This window comes from Panthera leo, chromosome C1, assembly GCF_018350215.1.
Source record: "Panthera leo isolate Ple1 chromosome C1, P.leo_Ple1_pat1.1, whole genome shotgun sequence".
In the NCBI taxonomy this organism is placed as follows: Eukaryota; Metazoa; Chordata; class Mammalia; order Carnivora; family Felidae; genus Panthera; species Panthera leo.
Window position 1 is genome coordinate 191,544,167 of NC_056686.1, and position 20,906 is coordinate 191,565,072.

General features: G+C 42.4%; 1 protein-coding gene across 1 annotated transcript in view; it reads right to left on the minus strand.

Moving 5' to 3' along the window:
• Nucleotides 1-20,906, minus strand: part of KLF7 (Kruppel like factor 7) — an 87,083-nt gene that overhangs the window by 40,291 nt on the left and 25,886 nt on the right. The window contains exon 2 of the mRNA XM_042949912.1: nucleotides 2,953-3,583. Coding sequence (XP_042805846.1) covers nucleotides 2,953-3,583 — 631 coding nt within the window. The remainder of the gene's footprint in view (nucleotides 1-2,952; nucleotides 3,584-20,906) is intronic.

Consider the following 20,906-nt stretch of genomic DNA (forward strand, 5'->3'; position numbering starts at 1 on the left):
ATTGCTTTTATATGTTTGCACTTAATTTGATTCCATCCTTCATGCTTTTTTCATTATTCTTAGTTCATCCACACCACATAAATTATCACCTTTGTGTTCAGTTCCCCATGTGCCCCATTCACACCAATTCCAAATAAATACTTCTGATTCTCATCCATTTGATCCAAATTAATTCACACTCTCTCTCCCCATCCTCCACCTCCACCTCCCCTCCTATTTCTCTTGCGGCACCTACTTTTCCTTCCATGCTTATCTAGGAGGGAGGTTTTACAGGCAAAAGGCTTCCGGAGGATGCAAGGTGATTGCTTTCTGCAAGGTCTTAGGAAAGCCGAGCTCTACGGTGCTTCCACCTTCAATGAGCCGACGGCTGCACGTCCAGATGCACTTTCCTCAACTGGTGTCCGCGAGCATCGTCACCCCCTGCACAGAGTGTCGAAAAAGGCTTCTTGCTTTTCGATGGTATTTAACTTTGGCAACGGCCTTATTTCCAGTATACATAGAGCTGTTTTTTCACACGATCATCACTAATCAATAGCAACAGCAATCCTACTAACTACAACCAACTCCACTACCATCTTTCATGAGCTCTCACGGCCTGCCAAGTCTTTTACATACGTTTATTCATTGAACCTTCAAAACAATCCAGAATGTAGACACAATTATCCCTGTACTTTACAAGCGGCTACACTGAGACTTAGGGAAGACAAAGCACTTAACCAGGTCACAGATCTAAGAAGCAGTGGAGCCAGAATTCAGACCGAAGTGCACCAAACCACAAAGCCCTGCTCTTAACCACTCTGCAGTACTGCCTTTCAGTAATGCATGGTGCCTCCTTGGATAAATCCCCCGCGGAGAGGAGTCTTTCCACTAAAGTCCACCCTACGGCAAGTGGTTGCAGGTGCTGGGGAACATAATTGAGCTCCACCTTGGTAATCGTTCCGAGTAGACGATGCCCAAAAAACAAAGCACCGAATAAGGGATCACTCCTAAGAGGTCTCCTTCTGACACGTCCGTTGGGCAATGGGGATAGGAAAAAGGAGGAAATGCTCTGGACTCCCCCTTGGAAAAAAGAATCCTGCTTCCCCAGAGCCTTCCGGCCTCCATACTAGGCAGGATGTAGCCCGTCTCAAAGTCAATAATTCAACAATGTGTCCATACTCATGAATTCCAAGCCCCCAACGAAGCTCAGCATTCTTGCCTCATCCTGCTTTCTCGGGTTTCCTGGGGAGAACAGGAAGTGAGTCACCAATGAAAGCCCGGGAGCACTGCAATGTCTTGCCATTACTTTCCTCATTGACTTGAGAAGAAAGAAATATAAATAATGATGACCTTCAGGACCCTCTCAGGGAGGGAAAGAAAGCTGACTCTCGCAGGGGATGTTAGCCTTGGTGTCTGTGGAGTGGACAACTCAGACCCAAACCCTCACGGGGAACCCTAAGTGGGCCTGAGCTGTGGGGTTCAAGAGTCACGTTAGGAGACCGTCCCATGAACCGAGCAGGAGCTACATAGGCAGCTAAGTGCAGAACTGGAGGAGTACGTGCCTCAGTCCTGTATAGCAGGAAGCAATGTATTCTCATGCTCCCATGGGAATGGTTTTGAGGTTCAAAATGGTGATTTCTTCTGGACATGTATGCTGCATCTTACTTCAGGGAAGTACTCCTGTCCTGCACAAAGGCATTTCACGCCCCTCCACCCCAGCGCACCGGAGCCTCAAGGGGCCTTAGGCCAGTCTGCGTGACAGACGTGGCAAACGGGGCCCGGTGAGGTAAAGGGACACTCTCAAGGTCACAGAGCTAGTTAGTGGCAGGGTTAGAACCAGAACTAGCTAGTTCGTTTTTCTGATTTTCCAGCCAATGAACTTTTCACTGCACACGTCCTTGGTGGCACAGACCAAAACCCGCAGCAGAGCACCAGGAAGACGAGCTACAAGACCAAAAAGAACTCCCGCCAGCCACTTCTCCTGGCTCAAATCCAATCACGCATTTCTCTCTGGCTACACTCTCACTCTGCTGCTTCTGCTTCTGGAGCTCTTCCCTACTCAGTTGCAATGTACAAGCAGTATGCACAACCATACAGGCGATACAGCCGGGACTCATTTAAAAGCCACCAATGACAGTAATTGCTCCTAGGATGCTAACGCCAAGAAGAAACACCATCCCTAAGCTTGCGTCTCAAAGCACACGACGAAGACCAGGTTTCAAGGAAAATGCCAATCTCACTCTTTTCTCTATAAACCCCACTCTTCCAAATTATCCCATTGCTCCAAAGATCACTACGATTCCTGGGAATCACGCAGATAGTCCTGAGAAAAATATACAGTCCCCGCCGGTCCCCGCCCTCCCCTACCACACACATAGCGATGTAATCACTTTAGCAACTTCTCGGTAACAAGCTCATTAAAAAGCAATTCTGCCATCTCCCCATAAAGCACGCGCCAGAGAACAATGCAAAAGAGGAGATGCCAATTAATTATAGAATGATCACATCTAATGAACTCTGAAACCCTCCTGCTGTTGGTGACTTTGACAAAAAATCGGGGACGCCCCGACTACCTTGCGTAACTGTGAATTCTTTCAAATGGGCCTCCTCAGATTCCACGGTTGATCAAGGCTGCAGAACTACACTCCTGAAACACCGAGGAGTGTCGGGAGGTGACAAGTGCCCGGACGGCCGGAGCCCCCCCATGGGGGCATCCTTGGAACCGCCTGGTTCCATGCCGGGGTTGGCACCGCCCGGGAAAGTACCGCACGGCCAGCCCGGGGCCTGCACCCGGGGCCTCTGCGGGGGCTCAAGGTCACGCGTGCGTCCCTCGGCTGCCCCGCCCTCGGGCCTGGCTCCCACCCCCCGCCCCGAGGCAGCACGAGGCCGCTCCTCGGAGCCCCGACGCCCTTCCCACCGCGAGGCTAGAGGAGGAGGAAGAAGAAACCACGTGCGGCCAACTTGTACCACTACCTGTGTGAGTCCTCTGGTGGGCCTTTAGGTGGGAGCTTTTTGTATAAACTTTCCGGCACCCGTTAAACTGACAGCGGTGAACCCTCTTCTTGTTTTCGGGGCACGCCTCGGCCCCCACCCCTCCTTGCTCGCTGTCGCTCTGTCCGCTCTTAACTGTCCCCGCTGCCGCCACGGCCGCCGCCGCCGTCGCCACCCCTCCCACCTTTACTGAGCCGAGCGCAGCCTTCTTGGCCACCAGTTTCAACGTCACCGTGCCATCCACGGCTGAGAGAGTCTGTGAGGTTTTGACCAGATGGCGGCTGAGCTCAGGGGACGAGGGGGGCGTTAATGAGGTCACTGCGTTGAGCTGGGCCTGGTTGACGGCCGTGTAGCTGTCGAGAGAAGAGCTGGTTGGCTGGAGGCTGAGGCAGGTCTCAGAGAGCAACTTGTCCCGAGAGAGCAGAATGTCCACGGCCGAGCTCTTCTCGCAGATGGTGGCTTCCACGGGGAGCAGCAGTGGGTCCAAGCGCCGGAAGCTCTCCTCAATGCACGGGGGAGGAGAAGCATGGAGGAAACAGTCCAAGTCCTCACCGAAGGTCTCCGAGATCCTCCTGGGCTCCGTCTGTAGGTAGCGTTCCAATTCAAGGCATGTCTGCAGGGGGGAAGGCGGGAGGGAGAGAAACAGCCATCAGAGGCAAAGAACACCATGAGGCCACATGTTGACAGGCAGAGCAGGGAGACACAGAGAATGGTTTCGCGGCCGGAGTCTGAAATTCTCTTGGTGGAAGGTCTGACCTTGTTATTTACTCCCTGAAGGCTTCTGAAGGGTTCCTAAGGGCCACATCATGTGAGTTTAATGAAGGGGAGCTAGAGGCCCAGAAGGGCTGTCTCGCCCCGTCGGGATCCCAGAGAATATTCAGGGTTAAAGTCATCTCCTGCCCTACAACCCAAGTCGGCAGGTGAGATGCTCCAAGCAGCCCCAGGAGTTCCCGCGTAAGCAAGAGGCAAATAGAATCAAAGTTTTTCATACCAAAACAAGACTTCCCGTACTCCACGTTCATTTTTCAAATAGACGGGGGCAAGTCACAAAAATAAGTCAATTTTCCAACCTGCCCTGAAGAACAAACCATACCCACCCAAACTAAGAGGTGACCTCGGCCACGATGAGCCAACAGCAAGCTCTGCCTCGGATTCCCTAGCTGGCAGGAACAGACACTGTTCTCAAGAATGCCTCTCACAGAATCTTTGATGTATAAGACAAAACTCCCATTGTCTACAGCAAGTTATTCAAAATCCGATTGCTACCTATTTTGTGGCAAGAAGCATGAGTCCCATTACAATGGTTTAGTATCTCTGACTATGTGATAAGAATAGGTTCAAACACAGCTATTTGACTTGCTAAAAGATAGGACCCAATAGATTTCAACGTAAAGCTTTCACCTGGTAAAGAAATAGAGCAAACTGAAGAGTTCAGAGTTGCAACAAATCTTCACCCATGGTGCTCCTCAGACTTTGTAAGGTGGTGGAAATGCTGTTGTGGCAACAGTGTGGATATTTAAGTTTGTACTAGAAAGCTCTCCTCACTTACAAATCCCACTTTTCCAGAATCTTGTGTAAAACGATGGCACTAACTTGCACCATCAGCTCAATTTGCTCTGGTTTCTGGGCTCCAACAAAGAAACACTGATGACCAATTTAAAATGAGACTAGCTCCTAATTTACTGCCTCCGTAGAGCATCTTCGATTTCAACCGATGTTCAGAATCTAGGCTTTTATTCTGTTAAGAATAGATTTTAATGATATGCCTCATTGTGCTGTATATGTTAAGGATTTTATTTTGGTGACATTTCAAAAGGTTGTTTTTGTTTTGGTCTTTGTTTTTCTCTTATCCCATTTATTCTCCCATATATTTGTAATAGAGATGCGCTATCAGTGGGGTTTACCTTTCCCCGGATATAGAATTCATAGAACCATGGAGTTTCAGAGCTCTTTGTCTGGATTTTATATAGACTGTGCTTCTTTACCATGTGCATATGTCAGCATTTTACCTGTTTTTCTTAGACTGCATGCAATAGCCATTGCCATTGCTTCCCTATTTTGACAAGGTTCTAGCTGCATTTGCACTAGGCTTAGTACTTAACCTCTAAATCAGAATCCATTGATGGTCACTGCCTTTGGTATATTCTCTGCCAGCCTGCCCTTCAAGGCTTCCAGTCCCCATCTGTATCCTCATGACATCTCATGCCCGACTTCTCCTCCTTGCTTGTCTCACTCCACTCCTCCTCTCTGAATAATCCAAGCTCTACCTGTGAAGTTTTCTTTCCTATTTGCCAAAGTATCTACTACCACCGTATAAACTTTAAACTTCAAAATCTTTAAATCACTACTTATGGTCTCTCACTGGTTATACATTTATTTGTCTTGTGTCTTCTGTTTATTTTTTGTTAGTATTTTTTATTGCGGTATAATTGACCTATAACATTGTATCATTTTCAGGTGTATAACATAATGATTCAATACTTGTATACACTGCAAAATGATCACCACAGTAAATCTGGTGACCAAAAAGATTGGTTTTTAATCAGCCTTATGGTAAAACTCTGCATTAGCGAATAAGACAAAATAAGATTTTTAACTATGAATTAACTTTGGCTTTCACTGTTGACTTTTAATAGTATAAACTAATGAACGAGTCTAATCTTCATTCAACACTCATGTCACAAGTTTTCACTCAACTCCTGTGTTCACAGCAAGGTACAAGGCTTTCTGTGTGTTGGAAGCAGATATTAATAGATCCATGCGAGGTAGGTGCGCAATAAGAAATTACAAGCTAAAAATGACATGAATTTACAAAGCAAAGTGATACCAAATAACATAACATAAAGTATATTGATGAGTTCTTAGGGGATGAGTGGACAATGAATTCTACATTCTATAATATAATGGTATTAATCAAGAAAAGCTTGTGGGAAAAGTCAGTTTTGATTCTGTTGTACTTACTGATTAAATAACAGCTCTGGTTGAGTAGCTTCCCATCACTTCATATTTGAAACCAACACTGCCACCTTCTCAGGTCTAGAAATTTGCATTATCTTCAGTTGCCCCTCTTCTGAATTCCAGGTCTCAAAAATTTCTTTTCCCTTTTTCCATCTCATTGCTAGAAATTGCCATTTATCTCTCTCCAATAATGAAACCCTCAGGCTTAGCTCCAGTGAATTCACTTCTGAATCTTACTCCTAAAACCTCCCTTTAAGCTCCTCTTCTCTTTTAAAACCCTCACCTACCAAGCACAGTGCCTGGCACCCAGCAGGTATATAATATCTATCAAACAAGGACAAAATCAACTTTATACCCTTACTTTGATTATTCTATCTCCTCCACTTCACAGAAGTCATCTCCTGACACCCTATCCTGGACCATGCTGAGGCCAGCAATCTTAGAAATGAACACTAATACATGTCTTCTGGAACGTAACTGTAATGCTTCTTCAGCTTTGCCCAAAACTGATGAACCAGATCTTTGAGACACAGATATGTTCTGGGTAAAAATCAGCTGAATCATGGATGATAAGTTGTCCTTGAGGCAGTTTTTTGCTTCACACACAAAGATTATTTCACAACATAGTCACCTCTGTCTTTTGATAGAGTTTCTGTATGTCATGTTTTCTTACATACTTTCTAGCTCAAAGATTTGAAAGCCACTAAGAAATTGTTGTGATCGTTAGGAAGCTCAGATCTCTTCATATTCAGAGTTGTGGGCAACTGAGAGATTCTAAACACATTTACATACTTTTCTGGGAAGTTAAAAAAAATAATCTACCCAGTATGCCCTAGTTTAAATCCCAGGGGCACACAGGTCACACTAATGATCTAAAGATAGAGATACATCTACTAAAATGTGGGAAATGCTGGACCACTTAAGAGCAGCTATCATTTGCAACCCTAATGCAGGGCATTCTTATTCCATCTGAGAATCAGAGAAGCAGGAGTACCCATCAGGATGTGCTGGATAACCCTATGAAATCATTTTGTAATGGTTTTTGTCTTGAGAAATCCCCTTCTTATAATATTCTACTTAGAGAGAAGAGAAGATTTTGTTAATCAGAAACTCATCAGAAGTGCTGGGAAATAAAATGTCAAGAATGAGAATTTTAATGTTAGATTATTTATAAGCCAAAGAGAAAGTTTATCTCCAATGTTTTTCTTTAATGATTACAAGGACTCCCTTAAGAAATGACTCTGATGTTTAATTGGAATTTACTCATAGATGTTAATACATATATACAGAGAGAGAGGTTTATATGGAAATAAACATGTATATGTGTGGGGGGGTTTACATACATATTTCCTAGCTCTGTCTGTAGGAAGAGTCTACAAGCAAAGACACCTTGGTAGCAGTGAGCGCGCCTACTATACAGATCTTGGTTTCTAAATATCATCATCCAATAAAGGGAACCAGGGCATATTGGAGAAACAGTTGATTCAAAGTGTGGGGCAAAGTAAATAAAAGATGAGCCTAGACTATCTTGTGGTACTGGAAGGTAAGGAAGTGTTCATAAAGTGGTAGAGATATGTCAGAAAGACTCAGGAGCCAATTTGAAGGAGCTCTCAGTGGCCAAATCTGGACAATATGAGCAATAGCAATGAATAGTGATAATGTATTTTTAACACATGGAATAAAATTAATATCTATGAATCCATAGTGATATAAATAAATACTTGAATCAATAAACAAATGGAAAGGGTTAGCTTCTCCTTCTAATAAAACTGTAATTAATAAACATAGAAGTGATGATGGAAATAGAAAATCACCATTAAGCAAACAAAAAAGTAATAATGACTACAGGCAAGAATCACCAATGGATGCTAAAATTAGTACATGAAACTATAATGAGAAGCAAGATATTTGCCAGTCTCAAAGTATCCCCCCCCCAACAAGGTGGATATATTTTGACTACATAAACAAAAATAATAACTTAACAGTAGGGAAGCCTGGCATGCACCACTTTAAATATACGATCAAAGTCAGCAGCACCAGTAATAAAACATAATCGTATTTTGTACCCTGGTATGACAGGCTGCAAAGGGCACAAAATTATTCTATTCCATTCCTGCCAAAAACATATAACCTCAGTGTAATCATGAGAAAACATCAGAACAACCCAAACAGAGGGCCATGCTACAAAATAACTGGCTAGTATTCTTTAAACCATATCAAGATCAGGGGTGCCTGGGTGGCTTAGTCAGTTAAGCATCTGACTCTTGGTTTCTGCTCTGATCATGGTCTCATGGTTTTGTGAGTTTGAGCCCCCATCGGGCTCTGCACTGACAATGCAGAGCCTGCTTGGGATTCTCTCTCTCCCTCTCTCTCGGCCCCTCCCCCACTTGCATTGTCTTTGTCTCTCTCAAAATAAATAAATAAAAACTTTAAAAAATATATCAAGATCATGAAAAAAAAGGAGACTGAGAAGCTGTCCCTGATGAGGGGACTAAGAAGATATGATAACTAAATGCAATGGATTTTGGATAGGAAAAAGACATGGATGGAAAAAATCATTTAATTCAAATAAAGTAAACAGATTAGTTAATGGCATTGTATCAATGTTAATTTCCTGGTTCTGATCACTGTACTATGGTCATGAAACATTAGGGGAAGCTGGGCAAATGTATACAGGAACTCATGCACAATTTTTGCAACTTTTCCGTAAGTTCAAATAATTTCAAAAGAGAAAGAGGAAAAAAAAAAAAAGAAATGACCATTAGCAAACTAGGAGTGTCTCCAGATTGCAAATTTGGATGTAAAGTTCAAATATTTGTTTATCTACCAGAACCAGAGATTTACTCTGTCCCAATGACACTGTAGCTAGCAAACCCCAACTCTGAGACAGCAGATGTCAACTTAATTACATAAATTATGCCTTTCCAATACTTCATGTGGGAGATATGAGACTTCCCTCAACCTGACCTAACAATACAACTTAAGAGTTGAGCCGCTGGATCAACTTCCACTCCCTCAAAAATCCATTACAGTCAGCAACGGGAAGGAAATGTACCCAAGTACCAAGTAATTTTCTTATTATTTATGAGGTCCAAATGAGCTTTGTGAAGACACTCCAACATCTCAACTTCAAAATGTGTGGTTTCTTCTCCTAGTTTCATAACATCAACTGAAATTGGTTTTGAAGTCATCTTAAAATTTGATCATCCTGAAGTCTTTTTTAATACTCTCTCCATTTTGTTCATAGTACTTACTGAAACATGCTTATTAAAAGTGATAACCCAAGCCTTAGTTTAAAAAGAAAAAAAATTCAAACCTATTACTGCCATGCCTACAACTTCTGTGACAGGTTCTGGAGGCAGAAATTGACAGAGAACAGAATAACCCAAGTCTTGTAGCACAAATTAAGTTCCCCCAAATCTCCCAATGTTGGCAAGAGGTAGTTACTTTAATGGGATCAAGAAATATGTAAGAAACTTGGCCATATATGGGCATGATGATGCCAAGGTTACCAAATGGTTTTCATTAAACCTGTCCTTCTCTCATCATAAATTATATGAAATTTGTCATTCAGGATTGCAAACATCTCCAGTCACTTTTGCCATTTCCCCTACAACCCTCCCCTAAAGATTCTCTTTACCTATTTTTCCACTCTTTACTTTCCCTCGTATTCATATGCTTGATATAATCTTTCAACTTCCCTCCCACTAATCATTCTTTCATTCAAAGTTCAACATGGTCTATCTTCTTCAGGAACTTTGGTCTAGAAAAAAAAAATGGAGTTAAGAAAATATGCTGACTGCCAAGTGTTGAAATACACACCTCCTCAATCCTGGACAAATAAACAGTATCTCCAAAATGAATCTATGAGTCCATAGACTGATGGTATGCCTGGTTTATTAAGATCATAATCTCCTTGTGGTTTTAGTTTGCATTTTCCTAATGACTAGTGATGTTGAGCATCTTTTCATGTACCTGTTCACCTATTAAGGTCCTCTGCCCATTTTTAAACTGGATTATTTGTTTTCACGCTATTGAATTGTACGAGTTCTTCATATATTTTGGGTATTAACTCCTTGAGTACAAGGTTTGCAAGTATTTTTCCCCCACTCCACAGGTTTTCTTTTTACTTTATTGATGATTTCTTTTGCTGTGCAGGAGACTTTTAGTTTGAGGTAGTCCCACTTCTTCATTTTTTATTTTGTTGCTTCTGCTTTAGGTGTCATATCCAAAAAATCATTACCAAAGCCCACGTCAAGGAGCTTTATTCCTATGCTTCCTTCTCGAATGTTTTCTTTACACCCATGCCAGCATGACATGGGTGCAAAGGAAAGGGAACCCTTGTACACTGTCGGTGGATCATAAATTGGTGCAGTTTATATTAAAAAACCAGTATAAAAAAATTAAAAATAGAACTACCATATGATCCAGCAATTACACTTCTGGGACTATATCCAAAGGAAACAAAAGCACTAAGTCAAAAAGATATCTGCACCCCCATGTTGATAGCAGCATTATTTTTAATAGCTGAGATAAGGAAACAACCTAAGTGTCCATTACTGGATGAATGGATAAAGGAGTTGTAGAGTATATATACAATGGAATATTATTCAGCCGTTAAAAAACAAGGAAATACGGGGCGCTGGGTGGCTCAGTTGGTCAGGTGTCTGACTCTTAGTTTGGTTCAGGATATGATCTCACGGTATGTGCTAATGAGTCACGTGTTGGACTCTGGGCTGACAGCGCAGAGCCTGCTTGGGATTCTCTCTCTCTCTCTCTCTCTCTCTCTCTCTCTCTCTCTCAAAATAAATAGGTAAACATTAACTAAAAACAAGGAAATCCTACCATTTGTGGCAAATGGGTGGCCCTTGCAAAAATTATGCTAAGTGAAATAAGTCAGACAGAGAAAGAAATATGCTGTATGATCTCATATATGGAATCTGAAAACAAACAAAACAACAACAAAACTCATAGAAAAAGAGATCAGACTTGTGGTTACTGAAGGCAGAGGATTGGGGGAGAGGATATTAGAAAAGGTGGTCAAAAGGTATATGAGATATATAAGAACTAGAGATGTAATGTAAAACATGATGACTACAGCTAACGCTGCTGTGTGATATACAGAAAAGTTTTTAAGAGAGTAAATCCTAAGTGTTCTCATCACAAGTGTTCTCCTTCTCATTTCTTTCTTTTTATTGTATCTATATGAGAAGATGGATAATGGGTGAACCTACTGTGGTAATAATATATGTAGGTCAAACCATCATGCTGTGCACCTTGAACTTACACAGTAATGCATGTCAATTATTTCTCAATAAGAAAGAAAATTTAATAAATTAATTTTTAAAAATTACAATCTTCTTAAAAGCAATGATCATATTCCTTAAGTTACATGAGTACTCAAACAATAACAGTAATATTTCAGAAATAAACTTCTCCCTTATTATCTCAGATGGCGAAGATATCTAAGTGTTCGAAGTGGTGTAAAGTTGTAAGAGTTAGAACTTTCTAAAAGAATGAGCTAAAATCTCCTTACAACCCCCATCCATAACCACCACCATAACTACATCCATAGTCAGTTGGGCACACTCTAGTCCAGTCTCCTCAATGTCATCCCTTTACAAACCAAGTGTTTAGAACATAAAAAGTTCTTGTTTTCATTTCTGTATCTTTTAATGTGAACATAAGATAAAGCCATTGGTCCAATATTTTTGCCATCACTCGTTACTGTGTCCTTATGATTAATTATTTGGAGTCTTTGTATCCATGAATACTCAAGTTGGTGAATCAAACACAAGACAGAAAAGAAAAGAAATCGCATTTTGTGAATTTTTTTTTCTGGAATAGTATAGAGTCAATTAAATAAAATGCCACCTACGACTACCTATGTTTATAATTAATTGTCAGTCATTTGTGGTCCCTTTAGCCAGCTACCCTTAATGCCAATCATTCTACCTATTTCATTCACCTAAAAGATCCAAGAGTTAAAAGGGCAAAGAGATCAAGCAAACCGGGGAAAGAATATAGATGCAAAAATATAAGGATATATCATTTTCTATTTCATGGAAACTCGCAAAGTCATGTTCTTCTGAGATCAGACCTGGACCTGATGATGATATTGATGATGATGATGATGATGATGGTGGTGATGGTGATGATATTAACGGTGACGATGCTTCTAGCAAGGAAGAGGTGAACTCTGTTCCCAGAAAGAATGCTCACCCAGGTAATTGCACATGCAAGTAACTGCATCCGGCTACCCATGGGAGCCCCTTCCGATATTTATTATGTGTGGTTTTGTCACGTGCTATTAACCATGGTACCACCATCCCCAAAGAGCATGAAGTGCAGAAACAGGGAGATGAATCCCTTACCTTTCTCCTGGGATTGTCCCAAAGCTTAATTACTTTTTTGCACTTTAAAATCTTCACACACATCCCAGAATGGAAATAAAAGTGACACAAGATAAGCCAGTGATAGTGGGGTAATTTGAGCTTCTTTTTAAAAATTATCTTCTAAAATACTCTTTTTTTCCTAATTCCTTCTTAGATATACTTTATACTTTATGTATACTTTATACTTTTTATACTTTATACTTTTTAGCAAAATCTGTATTCCTCTGACTCCTGAAACCAACTCTGTAGGACTGCAAAGCTTGATATGCATGGGAATTTTGTGATTTTTTTTTCCCTTTAAAGGATGATATGATGTAATGGTTCTGACATGTTTCAAGTTTTTAAAAATTAAGTCAGAATTGAAAGATGGGAAAGGAAGTGGACAGCACCGTCAGAGAGTTCTGGTACCATTTTTCTTGGGAGTGAGTGGAGAGATAAGAAGCACCATGATTATGATTAATAGGTTCATTTAAGCCCACTGGAGAACCTCAGACACCAAGTAGTTGGACTTTATTGCACATCTTCCTGGGTTTCAACATTTTAAAGCTGGTTTGAGGAGGAGAATGTAATATTAAGTTTAACCCATGGTAGAGACTGTGTATGAGCCAGTGACAAGAATCAACCACATAAGACCCAAAAAATGATTCCTGTTAAACAAATATTCACTGTTGACTTTCATTGCCAGGAAATATTAAGGTGGAAGGCTAGGAGAGAATGATTTTGTCTGGAAAATAAAGGTAAGTAAATATATAGTACAAGTAAAAATCTCCTCCTGAATTTTTTAGCTATTAGGCTAAAAAAAAAAACCAACCGCCCCAAAGCCACATCAATAGCACACCCCAGAGGTGCAACAGCATTACACATCACTGTCAGAACTGCTGAATTCCACGAAACAACCATGGGACTACAATGTCAGATCGCATTCCTTCCCTCTGTTTCTTACATCAACCGGTTGCTGGAGATGAAACCAAATTAAGTATTTCCCTCTGGTAATGTGTAAATTCTGACAGACAATGCAGTGAAAATTAATTGAATTCTAAACCAACATGAAAGTTAGGAAATGTGTACCAAAACTTCTTCAGCATCTCTCCTCTCCCCAACTATTTTCCACATACAGGGCCGCCTGGGTGGCTCAGTCGGTGAAGTGGCTGACTCTTGATTTCAGCTCAGGTCATGATCTCATCGTTCATGAGTTCTAGCCCCACATCGGGCTCCACACTGACAGTGTAGAGCTTGCTTCAGAATCTGTCTCTCCCTCTCTCTCTGCCCCACTTGCTCTCTCTCTCTCTCTCTCAAAATAAATAACCAAAAAAAATTATTTTAAACATACAAAGAAAATATTTGTTTGTATATTCTTCCTTGGGGAGGTGGGGGAGGAAAGAGAGAAGATTAAAGGCCTGGGGAGAGGGTGCTGTCTTTGAAATAGGCCGTCTCCAATATCCCTTTCATCTTCCAAGGATTCCTTAGTTGCAGCGCATAAAAGAAATCCCCAAAACAACTCAAAGCCAAATTAAATGTTAAGGTGAGTTGTAAAATCACATAACTTGAGCAGAGCGGGGGCCCCCGTCTTACGCTCCTTGAAGGAAGGCACTGGAGTCCCCCACACCTCCAACAACTTGGAAAAGAACTCCCTCCTTCAGAATGTCTATGATCCTCAGAAATAAGTGTCCACAAGGGACAGGATGGCCCATGCCCTGAAAAGGCTTCCTACCTTGGTTCAGAGTTGTTTCTCCAGATGTCACCTGTTTCAACATACTGATCCAAAGTCCGTCACACTGGCCTCTACCCACAATTGCTGCACCTACCCTCCACCAGCCCTTTAGAAGAGTCACTCGCTATTACTTGGCTGCTGGGCTAGAACTAAATTCAAACTCATGAGTGGTCAAGAGACACCATGGCTCATGTACAGCTGGATCCCATGAGATGTGTGGATATGCTACCAAACCAAGCCCGTACTCAGTTCGACATACACTGGAGGAAACCCCATGTGTTCATTTACAGCTTGAAAACAAGTTTCATTAGACGCCCCTGCTTTGGTCATTACACTTTCATGGACGAAATGAAATTCGTGCTTTAACAGTCAAAGAAGAATCATCCTACACTGGGCCAAAGATCTAGATTTGGGCTGACAGTGAGGTTTAGGAAAGAAGAAAAATGCAGAGGAGGCACTCCTAAAGGAAAAACCCATCACTGTGCAGAAGAGTGCCAGCCAGGCCTTGCTCAGGAAGGGAGGCCCACTATCCCCACCGCTGATGACAGCCCAAGGCCTTGGGAGAAGGCTTCCCCTCTGAGGAGTGATGGCTTCCCAAGAACAACAATGGCCCTGACAGTTTTTCAGCTTCACCATTAATTTTCCATAAAGAGCAGTTTTCTCGATGAGCGCTTGTGTCAGGCAGGGCCTGATGCTTCAGAAACCTGTAATTATTCTTGGCTCCCCACCCCCCACAGCCTCTGCACCTGTGTCAGTTCAAGGCACCAGCTGGTCGTGTCTTGCCTCCTGCCTCTTAAGGGGGTGGGGTGGAGGGGTAGGGGAGCCTTCATTGAAAACCCAAACTCACATTACTTGCCTCTTCTTCCAAAACACAAAAACAAACAAAAAAAAATTTTTAACTCACCAATCTCATCCCTTCCCCCAACGGGTCTTGCCAAAGGAAACAAATAAACATTAATTGGCTAGAGAGCCTTCATTCAAACCAAAATTACTGAAAAACACAGTAACAGGGAAAGGTCTGACAAGGGGTTATTAATCCTGTTTTACAACCCACTCTTACCCAACCCCCGCCTGCTCCCGTTAACTTTGCACTCACATGCACACACACCCTCCCCAAACTCCCGGGGCCCCTTTGCACTGAGTGGCCAAGATGGGAACATGCCGAACCCATTACATCATCTCCCCTGCCTCTCCCAAATCACTCGCACAGGCTGACTCAGGCTACTGGGATTTTTTTTGTTAAAGCAAACTCATTTCATTGACTCCCTTCTGGAACACTGCTTTATCCTTTTCATTTGGATTAATTAAATATACCTTACCCCTAATCCCCCTTGAAAATCCATGTATGAGTGTTTCTTTTACCCAAAAAGCACAGTTGCACACATGTACAATGTACAGAAACATGCGTGTGTACACACATTCTCTCTCTCTCTCTCTCTCTCTCTCTCTCTCTCTCACACACACACACACACACACACACACACACACACAAAGCTTGAATCCCAAAAACAACAGGTTCAAATCCCATAGGGCCCCTTATGGCAGACGCGATTTAGTGGCTGGTGATCATGGAGGATATTTCCAAATCCAAGAGAGTTTTCAGGAACTTCCATTGTGGAATGACCTGGGAGCACTAGGAGGGGTATTTACTCTACTCCTCAGATGGTGTAAAATGGCAGCCAAAAATATAACAAAAACAAGCCCTAAGTCACTTTTCCTGACATGGATGGTTGTACATTTACTTAAGTTGAGGTACACAGAATCAGCTCCCCAAAATATTTAAGGTGACTGCATATATGTGCCGCTGTACTGCCCACCCCAGTTAAGGAAATAGACAGCCCTGTGCACACTGAGGGGCAGAAGGCAAGGGATTAAGAATATTGGCCCTGGAGCTAGACTGCCTGGGTCAAAAATCAGGTTAAACTACTTACTGGCTTGCATCATTGTTGGGCAAGTTACTTAACCCCTCTGTGCCTCAGTTTCCTCATCTGTAAAATAGCTAACAGTAGCAACCACCACACAGGAGTATGTGAAAGTCCCAATCGCTTGACATATGTCAAGTGCTTAGAACAGGGCCTGAAACATACACTATGTATGTTGTAGCTATTTTCTGACTAGTGTTATTTTCACTACACTTCCAAGAAGACGGTAAATATAAACAAATATAACAATGGCAGAGAAAGGGAAAATAAAAAACACCAAATAATTATCCAAGTAAAATAAACCTGTGGCGTATAAAAGGTTAAGCAAAGCAGGGGACTCTAGCTGGGCAACTTGCCTCCCGGGGGGCTCAGTTTTCTCTTCTACCAAGTGAATGGGTTGGACTTATAAGGAACCTACCATACTAGTCTGGAGTTCTATGATGCTGTGAAATCATAGTGGAAGGGTAGAGGGTGAAACGTGAGAATGGCCCCTTCAGAGCAGGTTCGAAGGAACTGACCCATGGCTCTGCTACCCCGAGGGATGGTGAGAGGAAGGAAGTTGGAGACTCAGGAAGAAAATGGTCCTTGGACTCTGTTCTGCAAAGGATGCTGTGAAACTAATTCTCTGGTTCACCATGGATATCAGCCTCACATCTAAATGTGAACTTCACTAGAATGGAGGCTCCTCAAAGACACCTGGAGCCATCCCTGAATCATCATGGCCTGTCTCGAGCATTTGTCAGATGAATGAATGAACGAATGAATGAAGCAACTCCCAAACAAGCCAGTCAAAAGTCAATGGTGATCACAATCCTGAGCAGGCAGGAGTACAACAGTATGAGGAAAGCCAAAAATTCTTCCTTCTTAGAACAAAGAACATCAGAAACACTGTGTATGCATTTACTACCAACGTTTCTTACAGGATATGTCAGTATTTTAGGATCTAGCTATAGGTGATATTTACTTGTCTCTACAGTGTTTTTTATTTGAAAAAGAAATAGTTCAATGTTTCCTGTCTGAGCTACATCCAGTATTCTCAACTGTGAGGCACATTTAGGTTCACAAAAGGCCACAGGACAGCCCTGGGAATATGTACCTGGGTAGGAAGTAAAAACCATTTCCTCACCTGGGACAGTGTCTCCCTCTTCTGCCACTTGCTTTTTTTTTCTCCTCTGACCTCTAGAAGCCACCAGAAAGAGAAGCAATAAAGACAAGTGGATAAGATGCTATTTTCAACTCTTGTTCTTTACTGATGAAAAGAACCTGACCTAGGAATCAGATTCAATCCCCTGCTTTCCCCACACTCTCTCTCCCCTCCCCACTCACTAAGCTACTGAACCTGAGCAGGCATTCCACTTCCTTCTCCGTAAAATGAGTGAACCACACTCTCATAAGCCCCTTCCAGCTCAAAATACATGCTGCCAATCCTTCCGTGGCCTGCCATCGCGTGGACCTCCTTGCCGCAGCACATCAGCTCCTCTAGGATCTAGCCTTGCTTCCCTCCTCTCTTACCCCTATCCCATTCACACAAACACACCAGGCTCATACCTTGTCTCAGAGCTACAGCGCCACTGTTCCCACGCCCCAGATGCAGACTGCACACTTGCTCTCTTTTAAATCTATTGGGCTTAATCGTCACCTATTCAGTGTCCTTTGATCTGCTTAGATAAACTAGCCCAAACACCCTATTTGTTCTTCATCAGGATACCTCATTTTAGTTGCTTTTTAGTATTTACCAAGTCCTGGAAAGATCTAAATTATTGGTTTTCATGCTTATGGTCTATCTTTCTCTACCAGGCTGGAAGTTCCAAGAGAGTAGGACTTAGTCTCATAAGTCAATGAATCTCCGGGACCTAGCGCAGCACCTGGAAAAGGCATCCAAAACATACGAGTTGAATGAATAAACAAATGAATCAGCAAAGCCATTCATCAGTCCTGGAATTCTAGGGAAGAATAACTGGTCTATCCTAAAGCTGGCCTACAATGTCTACCTTATCAGGTCTAAGGCTTCATCGTCATTCCTCCTCGATGTACACTCGATGCACATTCATCAAACAGAAGTAAAATGGAGCCTCTTCTCGAGACAGATCAGTCTTGGCTCCTCAGATCTGCCCAGTTCACACAGATGCCAAAAGGGCATTTCTTCTCAGCAGTGTATATTGCATCATATGCTCTGAGTGTCGCTCAGATGAACAAAACCCACCCCTCTCCAGGCCTCTGCACCAGGTGCTTATTAACTGGTGCCTTGAGGGAATAGATTAAAGGTAGAGGCTCAACCCACATCATATCACTTATTCCCATTTCTTTCACCTTGAAAGACCTCCCTGAAAAAAGTAATTCTGGCCACTGGTCTTCAAAGCTCTTGAGGGTCACATCAGTTGGGTCCCCAACATTGGCATCCTTACTATCATCAGTCCTTAAATGAAAGGCTCTTAAATGAAAAAGTTCATTCAATTTTAGCAGTCATCAAGGGCTTGTGTTTTCTGTTACCCTAAATAGTGCCACACTCCATTTACATAGGCGAGGCCCCCAGAAATCCCTATGTGGGCCCATTCTGGTGACTTTCCCATAAATTCCTAAACACAGAAGGATTTCGTTTCTCTCCATTCCCTTTAAGAATTTTACATAAAAAGATATCTCTACTGAGAGGTGCTATTTATTTCGGGATCATTATTTCACAGATACAGAGCCCTCAAACACTGAACCTGGAAGTAAGCCAAAATCCAATTAAGAGGGTATGGCGTTTGAACTAGGCAAGAGCTAAGGGTGAAAATGTTGAATATAGCTGTACCGGGTTTGTGTGTGTGTGTGTGTGTGTGTGTGTGTGTGTGTGTGTGCGCGCGCGCGTGTATCACCGACAATGAAATGTAGATTCTTTTTCATGTATTTCTGATGCCTTTCTCTAAACCTATCGTTGTTCCAGAGCCACAAAGCTGTTCCCTTTCTTGTTCATTAGGTCAGGCAGTAGGAATCTTTCACATGCTGGCTGCACAAAGACGAGGGAGAAATGAAGAGAAGGTTTTCCATCATGTAAAGAGAAGTAAAATTGTGCTTGGCCCATTTCTGAGCCACATTACGATGTACAGATTTCAAATTAACAATTCAACCAAACTTGACAGGGAAGAATCTAGTGCTGGGGCCCTGAAGTTTGGATTCCAGTAGCTCGGGGACCTCGCTTAACCTCAGGTGGCTCAGCTGATATCGGACGACATGCACTCGCAGGCACACCAGACTCTCATTGAAGAAGAGACACTAATTTGAATCATCACTGCCATCCCCTCTCCCCTTTGTTCCTGTCTGAACCAATTTCCATACAGTTTCAAAGAAATCATCAGCCCATGCAAAGGGGAAATCCCAATGGAACAAGAACTACATTAGCAGCATAAGGGGGAAAATCTAATTTCCAATCCGGTTGCTTTGTTGTTTCAACCTCTAAGGAAGGTTCCTACATATGCACAACGTAAATTAAGTTTTAAAACACCACCGCGATTCATGATTAATAAAAACTCTCATGGGAAAAAGGTGGTTCTTGGTACAAATCTCCTTACACGATGAGGGTCAGCTCTACCCGGAGCTTGTGGGTGGTCTGTGTCTTTGAGGTCTCAATCATCTCAGCCAACAAAATATTTTAGAACGGTATGTATTCATTGAAACCAATGGACTTGCTACTTAGTAGATTATGGAGAATGAATTCTCAGTGTGAGGCAGTACCCACCTTAAGAATTCTTAAACTACTTTGTTGACAGAGCTTACTAAGACATATTCTAAACACTGAGATGGTCCAAATTAAGGATTCCTTTTTGGCATGACAGGCTATGCCAATACAATTTCCTAGTGCCCTACTTGCTGGAATAAACTCATGCAAGACAGCAGTGTGACTACATCATTAATTAACCTGAACCACATACCGGAACATTGCTGCTAATAAAACTCCCCTATAAAGAAAACATGTTTTTTCTACTCAGAATCCTGGAATGTGGGCCCCAGCAGTGCCACTGCCTTAATGAAGGAGATATTTTGATGTCGTGTCTCTATCAGCGATTGCCATGAAATTTGGTCATATTTGGCTTGATCTTCAGTAACGTGAGTTCTTGAATGTGCTTTCCGGAAGAAGAAAATGGAAATGTCATCCACACTATCAGGGTGTGCAAACAACTATGGGAATGAAAGGATCACTTTTGCTAAGGTAGGAGTGCTTTATCTGTGCTGTTCTTAAAAGCAGTCTGAGCTCTCAACCTATGATCCACTAAATCAGAGATCTAGAGAAACCTGCCATTATCTCTAAAAAAAAAAAACCACACACACACAAAAAAACAGGCTAACAGCATCAGGAACAGAGCCATAACTACAGCAGCCAGATGAAACTGGGACTTTTTAAATGCAATCCACACGAAATGATGTATACTTTTTTACAGAGAATTCCTTTGTGTACAGCTTCTGAAAATGCTTATCAATATTGATCATGTGACTTTGGAGTTCCCCCATGAGACTATCTAGGCAGCAAAGGATTAAAATCCCTATCCTATTTATGGGGAGCCCAACCTAGTAAAGAAAACTGGGCTTTCCATAGTTCTGTAGCCATACAGAAACAGAGCTAAAAGTTTCTTGGCTATTAGGCTTTTTTTGGTCCGACTCTAAATCTTCTACCAGGATCTCAAACATTCTAAAAATTCAACAGGGGTTCCTGGGTGGCTCAGTAGGTTAAGCATCCAACTCTTGGTTTTGGCTCAGGTCACGATCTCACAGTTTTGTGGGTTCGAGCCCCGTTGTCGGGCTCCTCTGTGCTGATGGTGCAGAGCCTGCTTGGGATTTCTGACTCTTTCTTTCTCTGTCCCTCCCCCACTTGCAGTCTCTGTCTCTCTCAAAATAAACAAATAAACTTAAATTAAAAGACTTCTAAAAATTCAACAAGTCATCATCCCTCAGGATGAAGGAATAGGATTCCGAACA